The following is a 17,315-nucleotide window of genomic DNA, read 5'->3' as shown; positions in this document are numbered from 1 at the left end:
CGGAGGCTCTGTGCACGCACACGCTCACAGGTGTGCAGACCATCTGGGCAAGTCCACGGGACCCCTAAGGAAGGATCCCTGGCTGAACCGACCCACGCAGGGCTGGTGCTGGGCACAGTGTCTGATGTCTGCATCCCGTATTGGAGAGGCTGGGTTCAAGCCACAGCCACTCCCGATTCTAGCTTCCTGCTCTCCGTCTCTAGTGCTCTGCCCTTCAAATCGGATGAAAATAAAATCAAACATTAAGCAAGAGCAGTAACACACGCAACCACCTCTTCAGGAGCTCAGCTGGGGCTCGCAGGCTGCCTCTGCTGTAGCCTACGGGGGCTTCGTGTAGCCCCAGCCTTGAAGTGGGAGACGAACACCTGGGGCTGGGTGGGGGGGGGGGCTGCTGGGTGGCCTTGGATGCGTGCGGAGGCCCCGGGACAGCACTCGCCCATCAGACGCTGGCCTCCGCCAGGCTCGGGTTTGAGACCCTGTCTCCTCCCAGCTCCGTGACTCTGGGCACGTCACCTCGTCTTGGTCAGACTCGCTTTTTCATCTCTGAAATGGGAATAACAGTATCTACCCCTTAAGGTCAGCAGATTTTAAAGAGGAAATAGACACTTATGGATAGAAAGGCAGAGAGACTCACAGGGACGGAGACCAGTCTTCTGCCTGCTTCACTCCCCAAATGCCTGCAACAGCCAGGCTGGGCCAGACCATAGCAAAAGCCTGGAACTGAATCCTGGTCTCCCGTGTGGGTGGCAGGAACCCAACTACTTGAGCCCTCACCTGCTGCCTCCCAGGGTACACGGAAGCAGGAAGTGGAGCCAGGACTCGAACCCAGGATGCGGGCTTCCCAAACAGTATCTTTTTTTTTTTTTTTTTTTTTGACAGGCAGAGTGGACAGTGAGAGAGAGAGACAGAGAGAAAGGTCTTCCTTTTGCCATTGGTTCACCCTCCCATGGCCGCCGCGGCCGGCGCGCTGCGGCCGGCACACCGCGCCGATCCGATGGCAGGAGCCAGGAGCCAGGTGCTTTTCCTGGTCTCCCATGGGGTGCAGGGCCCAAGCACCTGGGCCATCCTCCACTGCACTCCCTGGCCACAGCAGAGAGCTGGCCTGGAAGAGGGGCAACTGGGACAGAATCCGGCGCCCCAACCAGGACTAGAACCCGGTGTGCCGGCGCCGCTAGGTGGAGGATTAGCCTAGTGAGCCGCGGCGCCGGCCCCCAAACAGTATCTTAACTGCTGTGTTGAACACACGCCCTGAGATAATACAACACTTAGCACACCCACTGGCTACGGTTAGCTGCTATTATTATTATTATTATTATTAAAGATTCATTTACTGGGGCTGGTGTTGTGGCATAGTGGGCTAAGTGCCCAAGCACTTGGGGGCCACCTTCCACTGCTTTCCCAGGCACATTAGCAGGAGCTGCATTGGAAGTAGAGCAGCCGGGACTTGAACTGGCGCCCATATGGGATGCGGGGACTGCCGACTGTGGTTTAACTGGCTGTGTCACAGTGCTGGCCCTGTTAGCTGCTATTGTTGTAGGTATTATTATTATTATTCGAATTCCTGCTTGTCCACTTCTTGGCTGAGTTACCTGGAGCAAACCGCTTAACCACTCTGAGCTTCCGTGTTCAATGTTCATCTTTTATAACTGAGACTAACACAGACTTCCAAGGGTCCAGGAGATACGCCTAGGGGCGTATCTGGGACCACCTAGCGGCTTGGACTTGCTGAGCGGGGCAGTGGGGGCTGCCACAGCCAGCCCTGGGAGCACGGCTCCAGGAGCGCTGTGCCTAAGTGAGAGGGAGGGTGACCCTGTCATAGAACAGTGACCACAGAACAGCTAGGCCGCCACTCGGGACACCTGCATCCTATACTGGGGTGCCAGTTTGAGTCCTGACTGTTCCACTTCCAATCCAGCTCCCTGCGCGTGCACCTGGGAGAGCAGCGGGTAAGGGCCCAAGTGCTTGGGCCCCTGCCTCCCATGTGGGAGACCTGGATGGAGTTCCTGGCTCCTGGTTTCAGCTTGGCTTGGCTGTGCCTGATGCAGGCATTTGGGGAGTAAACCAGTGGATGGAAGTCTCCCCTGACCCCCCGTATCTCTCCTCCTCTATCACCCTGCCTTTCAAATAAATAAATATTTTAAAAACTGCTTCAGCAGCTTGTGGAGTCTACGTAGAACTGTTAATATCATCCTCCCCCGCTCCCAGGTGAGCACGCCGAGGCTCAGAGGGGAAGAGGGGAGACGTGACTCTCTCCCAGCCACACGGCTCTGTCCCCGGCTTTGAATCCAGGCTGCACACCTGCTTCCCCACGACCAGCACTTGGCCGCATGCTCTGGTGTTGCCCGACTTCGCCCATGTTTTAACTTCTCAGAACTCCTTGGGCTACGCGCAGCTGGCTTCCTCGCTGCAGCCGTGAGGGCACTGGGGCTGACCGGGTGACGTCACTGCCCCAAGCCGCACGGTGTCTACGGGGGAGCCATGGTGGCCTCCATGGCTGTCATCACCAACAGCCCGCACCTACTGGGCTCCTCTGATGGGCTCACCACAGCTAAGCCAGGGACAGCCCCCGCCGCGCGCGTAGGGCACGTGCAGCCCGCAAGACCCCCCTCCCGTAGCTGTCAGCATCTGTTTTGGGGGAGCAACAGAGGCACAGGGAGACTGCTCCTTAGCCAGTGTCACATAACGGGTCAGATGCCAAATTCAGGATCGGATGTGGACCTGTCTACGCCGCTCCGGCTCGTTCATACTCCTCCCGGGGACTCAGGCTGCCAACGACTCCCTGTGGGCAGCAGCAGAGGCAGAGTGAGCACCTTGAACTTCACGGGACAGCTCGGGGGAGGAGGGTGTGGCTAAGGATTGAGCAGGGCGGGGCATCTTCTCCTGGGGAAGAGGAGGGTCCCATGAACTCGGGGAAGATGCCAGCAGGTGGCAGCCTTCCAAGGAAGACGCAAGGGCCAGCTCAGGGTGGTACGGGGCGGGGCGGGGCGGAGGGGGGGCAGCCTTGGAGAACAACTAGACTGAAGAAATGGAGCAAAGGTGTCCAGGCGACCCAGGCCCCGGAGGTCACAGGGTGACCTCCCCACCGGCTCCACAGAGACTGGCCCTGAAGCACAGGTCCTCGGGCCCCCGTCCCCGGCCATCTGCAGCCCCCGCGGCCCTCCCCGGCGGGCAGGTGCCTTTATTTACGATCACCTTGGAAGGGTCGAGCAGACATATGTCGCTAAGGGTCGTTTCTGCTTGTTTGTGGAATTTATGGCTTCACCTCGATTACACACTGTCAGAACGGGAAGGATTGGCCCCAAAGTCTCTTGCCGCATGACTGCCTCAGACGGGCGTGCATCTGTTAGCTCCATAGGAGCTGTAGAGGGGAATAAGCCTCGCTATAACTCACGAGCTGCGAGCCACAGGCCTTGAGAAAAGGCAGCCAGGCGGACACGTGCAGAGGGAGGAGGCCAGGGCCCGCGGGTGGCTGTGCCTGGTGACCTCCGGACCCTGCCTGGCCTGGCTGTTGGACTCTCTCCAGGTGCCTGGGAGTTAGGGACTGGCAGAGAAACACCTTTTTAAATCTCCACAGCTCTCAGGGGTGCAGCTGCAGACCCCGGCAGCTGGAGAGTGTGCCAAGCCCACAGCGCTGCACCTGCTGTCGCCAGTGGGGGTGGTGGTGGTGGTGCTGGGGGCCCTGGAGACAGCGTGGACCTTTCAGGAGGGCAATTTGGTAACCGGGATGGAAGTCCTCGGGATGCGTGGCCCTAACTGTCCTGCAGTACCGTCTCTGGGAATTTCTTCCAAGGCAAGGGGTACGTCGGTGGCACTGCAAGGGTTTCTTTCAGTGCAGTGTTGCTCGTCAGAGCCAAGAATCTGAATCCAACATCCAACATCCAACAAGAGGAAGCTGGGTAAGCAGACGAGCCAAATATTTACCAATAAGGGAATGTAGGAGATAAGACGCTGTTGAAAATGATGGGTATTTGTGGAAAATCCTTCACTATCCATTATTAAGTGAAAAAACACGGCCCTTGGGGACTAATAGCCCTTCTCCGCTCCCGCCACCCTCTGGGAAGCTGCCCCCCAGTGGTCCTAGCTGTCGCTTGGCGAACACGCGGTGTCCATTCTGTCGGAGCCCGAGGCAGCCTGGCTTCTGCTGTAGGAGGAAAACTGGTCTTGGCCGCCCCGCCCCCCGCCGGGGAGGAGCTAATCCAGCTTCTCACCCCCCCTCCGGACACCGGCTCCTTCTCTCTCCGTGGTTTGCAGCGACTTTATCTTGTTCAGAGCTTGGGAGTAGACAAAGCAGCATCCTTAAGCTTACGTTGTACAGACTCTCATCCCGGACCATCGCCGTAGCTACCCCTGGACACCCTGGCACCCCTAGGGCAGAGGGATGAGCCCAGTGTTTCACTGTCAGCAACTGGCAGAACCGTCGCTCAGTCCTGGCTTCCCGTGTAAGAACCAAACTCCTTCCCCTCGGTTCTGCTGAGAGCAGGGAAGGGCAGAGGAGGTGCCAGTTCCAACAGATTGCCTGGCAGGCTGTGTTTAGCAAAAACCAAGGCTGGGTCCAGATTCAACAGGGAAGGAGCTTGGTAATCCATTAGTAATGTCTGCCACGGCTTCACAGGGAGGTAATGGAATGAGTGGAGTGCATTTGACATTTCTGGCGATTCTAACACGAAGCACAAATCTCACAGGAGTGGGGACCCTGGGGGAAGTGAGGGTCTCCAATCTGTCTGAGAATGGCCACGGGGTCCCTCCAAACCTAGCAGCGGGCCTCCTTGCCTCCCCACTTCCCAAGAGAACTAGCAGAGGGACTTCTCAGAGCTTTGAGCTGACACATCAGGGTCACGGATCTCTGAGAGCCAAGTCCTTATAAATCTAATTAGCTAGTCAGCCTTGATGAGCACACCGCCGTAACTCAGAATCTGCAACCACATCTCACTTTAAAGCGCACGGGGCCGAGGTGGACGGCAGGGAGAAATGGCAGACACATCCCCACCCTACCCCTCCCCAGCTCTGTCAGGTCCGTTCCTCCTGCTGCCAGCAGGCTCGGGACTCGGGCTCAACCTGTCGGGCACAGGCTCTCAACCTGTGTCAGCTGTGACGACAAGCCAAGGCGGACACAGGTGCCCCCTGAGCCACGCCCCCTGGCTGATGCCCTGTGTAGCAGCAGGTGGGCTTCCCCTGGGGCCCCAGGTGACCGTCGCCAAATCCTCTCTCATGGGCCCACTGCAGCAGAAGCCTCTGGAAGCCGGGCAGCCCCGTCTTGCTCCAGTGAGAACCGAGTGGGGTGCATTCTGTTACTTCTGGGAGCTCCGAGTGTCCCACCCATGGGGACTCCGTGGGCCTCGGGCAGGAAGCGGCGGGAAGGCAGGGCTTGCACGCTCCGCTCCCTTCTGCAGGCTCTGGGCTACACTGGCCAATTTCGGGGTTCCTAAGGGAGACCTGGATTCACAGGTTCGTCACTTGCTCAGGGCCGTTCTCACGCTTCCAGCAGTGGCCCACTCACTCCATCGGCCACACAGACAGGCTGGGGGTGCCACCGCTGCCAGCCACACTGGAGCCCAGCGCCTGTGACTGCCACAGACACCCCCAGGCACACTAAGCTGTTTCCGGGCATTTGGCCAGCGGTCACGCCACCGGTGGAGGCCCACATCCCACACCCGGCAGCCTGGGTTGGACACCAGGCTCCGGCCCAGCCTCCTGCAAATGCAGGCCCTGGGAGGCGGCCGTGAGTGTGTGAACTCCCGCCATGTGTCAGAGACCTGGGTCGACTTCCTGGCTCCTGGCTGCGGATTGGTCCAGCCTTGGACACTGTGAGCATTTAGGGGATTGGACCAGTGATTGGGAGCTGGCTCTGTTTTCCTCTTTTCCTTTCAGAACAAAAATCTGTATTTTCATTTTAATGTTTAAAAAAAAACACTTATTTTTCAGTTAGAAAGACAAGTTTTCTCTCTGTAGTGCTATCATTTATAAGTAAAAGCCAGAACATCAGAGGCCAGGGCTTCCGTTTTGGGGAGGGTGGCGTCACGCTGGAGGCTCCCAGCCGCCCCGCCACACTTTTCCCTGCCTGGGCCGCCCGGGGTGCTCCCAGGCGGCGGGGGAGGGGAGGGCCGCTGGTGGGATTGGGAGGAGCCGCGGGTTTGAGGTGGGCTCCCGAGGGCCAGCCACGCTGCAGGGTCAGAGCAAGGCACCCCTCAGGGAGCAAAGCCGAAGACCCCTGGCTGCACCTCACCAACCTGAGTTCTCTGGATTTTTTCTCCCCAACACACACTGACCACGTGCGTGTTACTGTGGCAAACGTGAACCGCAGAGACAAGTACCCTGGCAGGGCTGCTGCTGCGGACAGTGGGGGGCCGGAGCCCCAGGGTGCCCCCCTGTCCTGTGTTGCATCTGAGAGCAGACCTGGGCGCACCCACGACACAGGGGCGGTGCCGCCGCCTGACCTGGGGTCATCCAGGCACTCGCCGGGAGAAAGGCCACGCGCAGCCACGGTGCCTAAGTACAAATTTAATAAAGCCTCCGCCCGCGTCTCCACGCGGAAGATGAGAAACACGGGAGCCCTCAGCTCTTTCCAGCCATCAGGAACCAACAAGCACCTGCCGGAAAAGCACGGATTCAACCCAGGACGTCTACTTCTGGGAAGAACTCAGGGAAGTCACAACCTCCCCGCCGAGGGAGGGGAGAGCCAGGTGGAGGTGAGGCTGGAGCCCTCCCCAGCGAGGGAGGGGAGAGCCAGGAGGAGGTGAGGCTGGAGCCCTCCCCGCCGAGGGAGGGGAGAGCCGGGTGGAGGTGAGGCTGGAGCCCTCCCCGCCGAGGGAGGGGAGAGCCGGGTGGAGGTGAGGCTGGAGCCCTCCCCGCCGAGGGAGGGGAGAGCCGGGAGGAGGTGAGGCTGGAGCCCTCCCCGCCGAGGGAGGGGAGAGCCGGGAGGAGGTGAGGCTGGAGCTTAGAAGCCCCTCACTCCAAACTCGCGCTGGCTAGGCTTCTAGCCAAGGGTGGGGTCCTGCGGCCCCGTGCAGGCCCCAGCATCTACGTACAGACTTGCTCAGGGCACACAGGACTAGAAGAACTCTTGGAAGGCGCCAAGGGTTAAAGAAAGTGCAAATCCCAGTTAGAGGTCACGAACACATCTTCAATAAGAACAAATTCCTGTCTTAAGTCGCTCGCCATCTTTGCATCTCGGTGCCCCAGAGCCCATGAGTCCGCGGTGGGCCGTGCGGATGCTGGGTCTTGCCCGTCTTGCCGCTAGCACGCAGGTTCTCGCTAGAGGGCGCTCTACAGCCTTGAAGAGTGCAGTGGGCCTGGGCGGGCACCACAGGGCAGAGGCTTCCAATCGGCTTCAGTCTGGTGGGGGCACGCACGCGCGTACGGGGTGGGGCAGGGTTGATAGGCCGCCCACAGGGCCTGGAGGAAGGGCTCACGCCATCGCCATCGGGGGAAGACGGACACTGCTCCCTCAGCCCCGGGGGCGGGGGCCCGGCGGGGCAGTGCGCTCCCGGGCCTCCAGTGCTGAGGGAGGCCTGACAGCAAGACCCACGCCTTTTGGGGTTTTGCCTTCCATGGAGTGGAGCCCCCGCCCAGACAGACGTGGAAGCCGGCAGGCTTTGGGCGCGGGAAAGCTTGGGATGGGCCCCGGTCTGCTGAGGGCTCCGGAGGTGATGGGGAACGTGGGGTGGACCACGTGGCTCCGAGGAGCGGCAGGAGGGCCTGGCTGGGGCTGGGCGGACTGGGCTGGAGACGCAGGCAGAGGCTGACGGGTGCATAGAGGCTTGGCGAGGCCTGACCTGAGTAGTTTTCAGACACGGAAACGGGGGCACTCACGTGTGCACACAGCCCGGCGTGGAAGCCGCTGGGGGGGCCTGGGGTTCCTGGACTTCTCACAGGCACCTCGCTCAAGGGCTGAGGGCACACAGACTCACGTTAACCCTGACCATCCAGAAAGCAGCCCCTTGGCCATTGCCAGGCCTCAGCTTCCGGGCCCTGGGACGAGGACCTGAGGACTAGAGGACCCGAGGACCGGGGCGGGTGGAACCTGCAGCTTTATTCGCAAGAGCCCGTGGCCACGGGTGCCACCCGGAGTGTGTGGGCCGTGTGCAGGCCGCAGGGGCGTCATGGCTGCAGCGGGCTGGGGGCTAGGAGAGCTCGAAGCCCGTGTTCATGCTGATGGCGTAGCGCAGCTTCTCCCGGAGCACGCCCTTCTTGCTGTAGTTGGGCAGCTTGAGCAGGTTGAAGCAGGTGGAGGAGGTGGGCAGCCGGCCGCCCGGCTCGCGCTTGCGAATGGTGAAGAAGCCCCGGAGGACACTGCCCAGGGTGTCCCCGGTGTCCTGCAAGCACACATGGCAGCCCGGGTTGGGGGTGCCCGGGCCTGCTCCAGGGCGGCCCCCACTCGGGACCAAGGGCCTGGGAGTCTGGGCAGAGAGCAGCGCCCGCACCCAGGCCGGCAGCAGGAACCCCACCAGGTAAGGGTCCTCCTGGTTCACAGTGGGGGCTCAGCTCGCCCACGTTCAAAGAGCAGAAAGCCACCAAACTCGCAAAGGCACTACAACGGGGCTGGCCGCAGCCCGGCCCTTTGTCCCCGACCTCACCAGCACCACGGCCCGCAGGGGAACATGGGTCAGCGGCCCCTAAGTGTGGAGGCTCAGGGCCCTCTGTCCCGCGTGAGGAGCTTGGACTGGCATGACGAGAGGCTCTGGGTTCATGGCGGGGGCCAGACGCGCGGGATGAGCTCTGCACATCCATGCTGCCCAGACGCCACGGCCTGCGTCCAGCTGCCTCTGACCACTTCCTAAACCTGTGTTCCTCCCCCCAGCAAAGTCTCTCTTGGACCTGGAGCCCTGGGCAGACCAGTGGCTTCTAAAAACAGTGCCCACCCCTACCCCAAGGACCCTTCCCAGAGGAAGTGAAGAGGGATGGGCCTCCCCAGCCCAGGGCAGCCCGTCTGCAGGGGGCACCCTCCGCAGAGACGCACAGCTGGCACAGCTACCACAGCCAAGAGGAGGCGGGATCACTGCCCGGCCGCACTGCCCGCAGCCCCAGAGGTACCTGATCATCCGACACTTCCACACAGCGGATGGAGAACGGAGGCTTGAGGTAGGCGAAGCCCAGGAGCGGGGGCCTGGAGCAGCTCGTCACAAACTGCAAGGCAACACAGGGTCAGTGGGCACAGGGCGCCGCTCAGCTCCCGCGGCCGCGCGTCCACAGACGCTCTGCTTTCTCGGTCGCTGCCTGGGTCACCGCCGTAGGCAGCGGTGTCGGGTGACAAGGTGCACCTGCCCCAGGGGGTCCGGGACACATCCCAGGAAATCCTCACCCAAGGACCTGGCCTATGGGAGGCTGTGTGACTGACAGGTGCAGGAACAACACAAACTCTAGTCCCCAGAGGGGCAGGCGGTGACCACGCCATGAGAGCACCAGTGGGGACAGCCAGGCGCTGAGACCTAGAGCCGTGTGCAGGAGCCCCGGGCGGGGGGCCTGGGGGCACGCTCACCGCAGCTCCTGCCTGCTGCTCTGCAGAGCAGGCTCCATGGGCAGGGCTCCCGAGGGACCCTCTGAGAGACAGCGCTGCTCCCGGCACACTGACAGAACCAGGCCCCCGGAGCCAGGCAGGCTGAGCAGGCTGAGGCAGCAGGCACACTCCCCCGCTTGCTTGGGAGACTCGGTGTTGTCTCAATGGCAGCAGCTGGTATGTCCCCAAACACGCCAGCTTCTGTCTGCGCGTGGTCTCTAACCTTAAACACACCAGCTTCTGTCTGCGTGTGGGCCTCTGACCCTGAACACGCCCCCTCTGCCTGTGCACGGGCCTGACCCTGAACACGCCAGCTTCTATCTGTGCATGGTCTCTGTCCCTGAACACGCCAGCTTCTATCTGTGCATGGTCTCTGTCCCTGAACACACCAGCTTCTATCTGTGCATGGTCTCTGTCCCTGAACACGCCAGCTTCTGTCCGTGCATGGTCTCTGACCCTGAACACGCCTGTTCTGTCTGCGCTCGGGCCTCTGCCTGACCAGAATGTCCTCGCTTCTCTAGCAGACAGCCACACCACACCTCACTCTAAATTCAGCAAGTTCTGCCCTGAAAACACATGGTACCATTTCACCACCGTTATAAATGCCTGTGAGTCCTGAAACCATCCAAAGACACTTTGTGTGTAGCATGCCATTGGAGGGTGAACCAACGGCAAAGGAAGACCTTTCTCTCTGTCTCTCTCTCTCACTGTCCACTCTGCCTGCTAAAAAAAAAAAAAAAAAGTTCTTACAAAAAGGATGGACCCAGGGGCCGGCGCTGTGGCGTAGCGGGTAAAGCTGTTGCCTGCAGTGCCAGCATCCCATGTGGGTGCTGGTTCGAGTCCCGGCTGCTCTACTTCTGATCCAGCTCTCTGCTATGGCCTGGGAAAACAGTGGAAGATGGCCCAAGTCCTTGGGCCCTGCACCCACGTGGGAGACCTGGAAGAAGCTCCTGGCTCCTGGCATCAGATTGGCCACGGCAGCCATTTGGGAAGTGAACCAGCAGATGGAAGACCTCTCTCTTTCTCTGCCTCCACCTCTCTGTAACTCTTGCAAATAAATCAATCTTAAAAAAAAAAAAAAAAAACCAACACTGAATGACCAGACCACTCCCACTCCGGTGGGTTTCACCTGTAGGAGCTCCTACGTGGGAAGAGGGGCTTTTTGCACGCTGCCCCGGGTGCTTGTGCAGGCACTACACAGGTGCTCTGTCAGGGCTCTGGTCAGCCTGGTGTCAAAAATGAGGAGATGCACACAGGTTTCTATCAGGGCTGGCTCAGGTCTGCTGATGGCTGCAAAGGTCAAAGGGCAGGGGACCAGAGGGCACGGTCAGATGCTGCTCTGCGCTGTCGTCACAGTCGAACAAAATACACGAGGGTGGGCATGGATCTGGAGGGCGAGACGCCTGCATCCCACGTCACAGAGCCTGGTCAGCTTCTGGCTGACGCGGAGCCTGGGAGGCAGCAGTGATGGCTTAAGTAGCTGGCTGCTGGCTCTGGGCCTGGCCTGGTGCTGGCCGTTGTGGGCATTCGGGGAGTCAATCACTGGGTGAGTGCTCTCCATCTCCCGTGGAAAGAGCAAGCTGTGCAGTCACTGCTGTGGGCCTGGCTGCAGCCCAGGAAGAGGGCAGAACACAAGACAGGCTACCCAAAGGGTGTGCACGTGCGGGGCACGGCCCGAGACGCTGGCTCGCCTCTTTCTAGGGGTGGGGGTGGGGTACGAGGAGACCGAAGCACGGGCGGGCAGCCTGACCCGATCCTCCCGGAATCTCCTCCTGCCTGTCCACCTCGAGTACAGCAAGGCCTGTGGGGGTGTTGAGAAAATCTGCCCATGTGCTGGACTGCAGGGGGGCCCGCTCAGGGACTGACCCTCCCAACGGCCACCTGTGGAGACAGCAGACCAACTACCAGTCCCATGGTGGTGCCACCACCCACGGAGCACCCCAATGCCCAAAGGCAAGCGTTTCAAGGCACCACATTCACCCCAAGCAGAGAGCAAGAGGTTCGTGTGTACAGCTGAGCAGGAAGCAGGTGGTGAAACGCGGATTCTAGTTTTAGAAAAGTAGATGCACACAGAACACACAGACACGAGTGCGTGGGGTATCCAGCATCCGAGAACGCACACCTTGCTGACGTCACTAACAAAGTCTGAGTGCCCTCGGGAAGCATTTACAACCCACAGACCCCAGGGCAGGGGCACTGTTAATGCCAGCCACTCTTATTTGCAAACATACTGGTAACACTGGTAGCAGCCTCAGCAAGCATGCGTGTTCACTGGGAGGCACGCGTGAGGGCGCTGTAAGAGGCACACAGGGCGGGACATGGCAGTTTAAACACGACATCGTAGGCGCAGGCTGTTTAGAAGCCCGCTGGGCTGTTCTTTTCTTAAGGTCAGGGAGGAAACACTGGCTGCTCCTACAGTGGAAGGAAGGAGAGGAACAGGGTGCTGGGCCCTGTGCAGGCCCGCGAGGGCCTCAGCCTCACCCCACGAGCCCCTCTGGCTACTGCGTGGCCCAGCAGGGAGGTCACCATGGCAGGGAACACACAGATGACACCAGGCCCTCTTGATGATGTCATTTTCTCTGAGTGAGCTCAGACATCAAGCAGCCGCTGAGGTTAGTGTGGGTGTCTGAGCACCCAGGAGCGCAGGCGCAGTACCTTCAGGAACATGGCTCTCTCGTCCGGCGTGAAGTCGGAGGCCAGGATATCCCAGAGCCAGATGATCACTCTGTGGCTCCCGTGAAAACCGCCGTAGTACACCGTGTGCTTCCTGAAAGCAAGCGGAGGACAGGCTTGGCCACACGCAGATGCGGGCGCCACAGCCGGCTCCTGCGGGCCTGGGGGACACCAGACTGCGCCCTCAGCCAGGCTCGGGCCTCAGCAGCGAGGAGTCCCCGAGCAGAGGCCGACGCCATGTCTCCAAGATTCAACACCTGCCTCCACTTGGTGCCTCTGGCCAGGCAGCTGGTCAGGCTGTTCCAAGTGACCCACCCGAAATCGGGCAGGACAGAGACCCCTGGGGACTGAAGCCGTGCCCCCAAAGGAACCCAGTCGGGGAGCAGCTCCCCTGCTGGGAGGCCGCAGGGCCCCCGCCTCCCCCCGCCCCTTACTTGAGATCTTCCAGGTCGATTTCAGCATTGTCTCCGGAGATGAGCCGCTGCAGCTCGGGGGCTGAGAACATTCGGATCCACTCGGGTCTGATGATGGACCGGAAGCCGCTAATGAGGGCAGCTGTCTGGTTTTTTATTTGAGTGTGCATTCGAAAATGAGCCATCAAATGGATGTAGCTAATTCTGCGACCAACAAGGAAGAGAAAACAATGGGAACTAACAGGCTGAGGCAGCCTGCTCTGCAAGCACTGAAGAGATGAGTGCCATCAATTCTGAGCCATTTTACCAAAACCCCAAATAGCAGCAGGCCATCTCACGGGGACAACCGAACCCCGCATGCCGCTCTGACGAGTGGTGTTCAAGGGCACCACCTACTCACTCCTCCCCAACCCCGGGAGGGGGCGGCAGTAGGAGAGAGCAGGAATTCAGGCGAGGCGTTCCTGGAAAGGGCCCCTGGTGGCACGATCGGCACTTTTCAGGTTTTCCTTTGTCTCACCCTCCTGGACCCCAGCCGGTTAACGTGGGGTTCAGTCCCGCAGCAGCTCCAACAGTGGTCCCTGGGGAACCTGCACTCAAAGCCTTGCTCACCTGGACCACGAGTCTGACCGGCTGCTGGGCCCGGCTCTTGCAAATTCTAAATTACTACAGCCAAAGAACCCTGTTTTCCGCCGTGATGCTTGGGTCTACCTTGAAAATATCCGTTTGTCAAACTGCCCAGTGGTAATCTGTATTAATCCAGGTAGGAATTTGGCGCTTACTGCGCTTCTTTCCATGTATGCTTTGTTGTAAGAAGGTTTATTTATTTACTTATTTGAAAGGCAGAGTGACAGGCAGAGACAGGGAGACAGAGATTGTCCATCTGCTGGTCCACGTCCCCAATGGCTGAAGGCAAGAGCCTGGACCTCCATCCTGGCTCCCACGTGGGGGGCAGGGGCCCAGGTCGGAAAGCACGGAGCCGGGACTCCAACGGGCACTCTGATTAGGACGCAGGGGCCCCAAGTGGTGGCTCAACCCGCTGCACCCCAACGCCCGCCCCTCTTGTACACTTTGAAGCTGGTAATTAGGGCTGTTCTATTTTACGGAGACAAAGCGAATGGGAGAGCAGCGGGAGGGAGGGGAGAGAACGGGAAACTTCCACACCAGAAGTAGGACATCAAATGCCGCTCCCTAAGGAGGGGGAGCAGGCGCTGCCAGGCTTGGCAGTCAGTCTGCAGCCCGAGCACCTGGCCTCACACCGCGGTGCCCCGCTAGGAACACGGGGCAGTGTGGGGACTCCAAGGCAGGACAGGACTCTTAGTCCAGCACTGACCCGCTCCCTTGGGCTGGGATCTGCACACAGTTCCTACCATCACCCCCAGGCCACAGCACTGGGCAGAAGTGGCTGCCCCGGGGTTGGGAGACACGTCGCGTATCCAATGGTGACCGCCACAGCTCTCCCTCGGAGCTGCAAATCCACGGAGGACTGTGCACACACTGTGGGAAGGGTCACAGGCCACACGCGGGCTACATCGGGGCACCCTGCTCATCCCAGGCCTGGGTGCTCGGTGGGGGCAGCCTCTCCTAACCTGCACTCTGCCCCTGGCAAGTTTTTTAAACTAACGCCCTGTGGCCAAGGGGAAAAGCTGGTAGATTTCAACCATGATACAAACAGGGTCTAGGGCGCCAGCGCTGCAGTGTAGCGGGCTGGGCCTCTGCCTGTGGTGCCAGCAACCCCTGTGGGTGCCACTTTGTGTCCCGGCTGCTCCTCCTCCGATCCAGCTCTCTGCTATGGCTTGGGAAAGCAGTAGAAGATGGCCCAACTCCTTGGGCCCCTGCACCCCCGTACAAGACCTGGAGGAAGCTCCCAGCTCCTGATCGGTTCAGCTCCAGCAGCGGTAGCCATGTGGGGAGTGAAGGCGCAAGACCTTTGTCTCTCCCTCTCTCTGTAACTCTACCTCTCAAATAAATAAATAAACCTTTAAAACAAAAACAAAAACATCAGGGTCTCTTCTTCTGTTTGTAAATAAGAAACTTCCCAGACCTGCAGACTGACTGAATTACCCGACCCAATAGGAACCCGATTCTTGGGGATGCTGAACTGTAACACACGCCCGATCCAAATGTCTCCCCGGGCAGGACAGAGCCCTCACGGTCACTGGAGAGACCGATGTGCAGATTAATAGCTGAGAGGCTCAGCTGAGCCCAGCGGTGGAGGATTGGATGGACAACAAGGGCCTGTCTGCTCCTCTGCCAGCTTGTCCCACTGCTTCCATTCGGGAAGAACTGAGCCGGGCAGAGGAAGTGTGTTGGCAGGTTTTCTTTCTAGGGACCCAAAGGCTGACATTTCCGACAGTGTCTAGGAGCCCGCTGTCCGTGCCGGGAGCCGGCTGGCCTCAGCGTCTCCTCTGCTGCCTGTCTGAGGACCTGCTCTCTGCTGCTCTGAGTTTCCACGGACTGCCAGCTGCCACCGCTCCAGGCTGATCTGCCCTCCACGGTGTCTCCGCCACTGTGCCACGGGGACATTCCTCAGAACGCCGTGGCTGGGTGCTGTGACCTCAGCAGCGCTGCTACAAAAAACAAACTGTCAATTCTTATTTTGCAAATTGAAGTTAATGCAGTTTCGGGCTCTGAACTGCAACCAGTAAATTCCATTATGATATTTATGGCCTCTTTCTGCTTCCATCCATCTTAATAAATCCTCAGCGCAGGCCTGGAGGCCGGAATGAAATCTTTTCAAGTGGTGACCTTACCACGCTAATGGCGGTACTCACTTGTTCTCATTTGTGACAGGGATGGTCTTCCCTCCAGGAATCAGCTCATGGCACACGAGCTGGAGAAGAAGAGGGACAGTCATTAGGAGAGAAGATCCCAAGCTTCCTGCAGACGGAACGTGCGCCACACCAGTCAGCCGGTGATGAAGGGAGCTGAGATGGGCCGTGTTTGGGAACAACCATTTCTCTGTTTCTCTCTCTCTCTGTCTCTCTCTGTCACACACACACACACACACACACACACACACACACACACACACAGAAATCGAGGTGGGAATATCCATAGCAGATCCCCGGAGATCAATCTGCAAGGTTCCTTCTCTGCCCTTGGCAGGCTCTGGGATGCCATGCAGGAATCGCGCAGCTCGGAGGAAGATGGCAGGGTGGTGAAGGCAGTGTCAGGACGCCCATGCCCTGGGCCCAGCGCAGCTACGACAGACGACGACGCAGACGCAGACGTGTGTGCTACCGACGAGGGACTGAGGCAGAGGTCATGGCGCGCACGGTGCGACAGCCTCAAGACCTGGCCCGATGGCTGCTTCTCACTCGCGTCTTCACGTTCGGGCTGCGCTGCGTTGTTTGCTCAGCCATTTCAGGACAGCAAACTCAGCACATGGGGCAGCAGGCTCCAAATCCGAGTAAAGGTTTACGTCAAAGTTCTCTACAGTCAACTGCTGCCTTCAACCCTAAGAATACTCCCGTGGGTCGTCCCCAAATCAAAGCGGCGCACCTCTGAGGCCAGCTACTACAGCCCCGTAGCTCGAGCCGGCGGAAGGACAGGTACTGCTGGGAGAAGCTCTGTGGGTCACCTCTCGCTTTCTTCCTGTGCTCAGACGAGCTGCGGACACTCGAGGTTAACACAGGGCACGAGGTTCCGTCCTCACGTGCCGGCCTGCAGTGGCCTCGCAGGGACCCATCCGGGACCCGAGCTTGTGAGGTGAGGAAGATGTGGCTCAGGGAGCCCGAGGGGCCCGGTCACAGAGGCCGGCGCTGCCTTCCAAGTTCCAGGGTGGCCCTCAGCCCTGCGCAGGGCGCCTCCAGGGGCTGCCGCTGCAGGGGCACAGGGCACTGGAGGGAAGCGGCAGCAGTCGCTGTGGCAAGAGGGGCTGCGGCTACTGTGATTCCGAGCGGCTCTCCCCCTGCCTGCTCTTGATGACGGGTGCACAGGGGCAGGACCTCGTCTGGCTCCTTCCTCTCCCCAGATCGCAGCCCCACCCCTGGCAAAGGCCAGTGCTCACCACAGGGATGACAAGCAATGGGACACATGGGGACAAGCAATGGGACAAACAGAGAAGCACGGCTCCCGCAGGGAATTACCCTAGAATGCCAGCACGGCAGAGGGTCTGGGGGAGGTGCAGGAGGGCTAATGCCAGGCCCCCTGCACAGCAGGCCCTGGGTGTGCGCTCGCTCGAAGCTTGGGGCAGGTGGGGCAGGAAAGGGTCAGGCAGAGACGGACCTACCTGGCCCATGACGTCCTCGTCGTAAGACAGCGTCAAGCCCAGGTCGGCGATGTCCCCATCGTAGCGCTAACACAACAGAGAAGGGAAAAGCTGCAGCTGCGGAACACGGTGACCTCGGGGTGTCCTGTGGGCGGGGCTACTGAGATGGCTGCCCCTCCCCTGGAGGAAGGAGGCTGGGGGAGGGGCCGGGGGGTGGCAGGAAGGGAGAGGGCAGCCCACGCAGGGTACTGCTCAGCCCTGTGGCTTCACGCCGCTTTGGGCTCACGTGCGTGCTCATGTTGCTCGCCCGCCACCTGCGCTGACCTTAATGGAGGTGAGGTTTTTATAGAACTCCGAGTCCAGAGAAGGAAGTTCATCCACGGAGCTGTAGAAGACACTGTGGTGGTGTCCGAGCAGCTGGCTCAGGAAGAAGGAGGCGAAGGGCACGTCCACCACGATCCCCTACGAGAGAGGACGCCCGCGATTCTGGGGCCACGGCTCGGCCTGCAGAGGTGGCACCCAGAGA

General features: G+C 60.0%; 1 protein-coding gene across 4 annotated transcripts in view; it reads right to left on the bottom strand.

The window, feature by feature from the left end:
* Positions 1 to 6,483: 6,483 nt before the first annotated feature.
* Positions 6,484 to 17,315, bottom strand: part of UBE3B (ubiquitin protein ligase E3B) — a 48,075-nt gene continuing 37,243 nt past the window's right edge. For 2 of the 4 annotated variants that reach the window (XM_008251359.4, XM_070066019.1), the window contains 7 exons: positions 17,114 to 17,251; positions 16,811 to 16,876; positions 15,351 to 15,409; positions 12,601 to 12,783; positions 12,149 to 12,260; positions 9,031 to 9,123; positions 6,484 to 8,312 (listed from right to left, as the gene is read on the bottom strand). In XM_008251359.4, the coding sequence (XP_008249581.2) occupies positions 8,121 to 8,312; positions 9,031 to 9,123; positions 12,149 to 12,260; positions 12,601 to 12,783; positions 15,351 to 15,409; positions 16,811 to 16,876; positions 17,114 to 17,251 (843 nt within the window). In that variant the 3' untranslated portion in view covers positions 6,484 to 8,120. Of the gene's footprint in view, positions 8,313 to 9,030; positions 9,124 to 9,502; positions 10,374 to 12,148; positions 12,261 to 12,600; positions 12,784 to 15,350; positions 15,410 to 16,810; positions 16,877 to 17,113; positions 17,252 to 17,315 lie in introns of those variants that run through there. The other 2 variants (XM_051835868.2, XM_051835867.2) reach the window with 1 other exon arrangement.

Source organism: Oryctolagus cuniculus, chromosome 21 (genome assembly GCF_964237555.1).
Source record: "Oryctolagus cuniculus chromosome 21, mOryCun1.1, whole genome shotgun sequence".
Taxonomy (NCBI): Eukaryota; Metazoa; Chordata; class Mammalia; order Lagomorpha; family Leporidae; genus Oryctolagus; species Oryctolagus cuniculus.
This window is presented reverse-complemented; position numbering and strand designations above follow the sequence as displayed.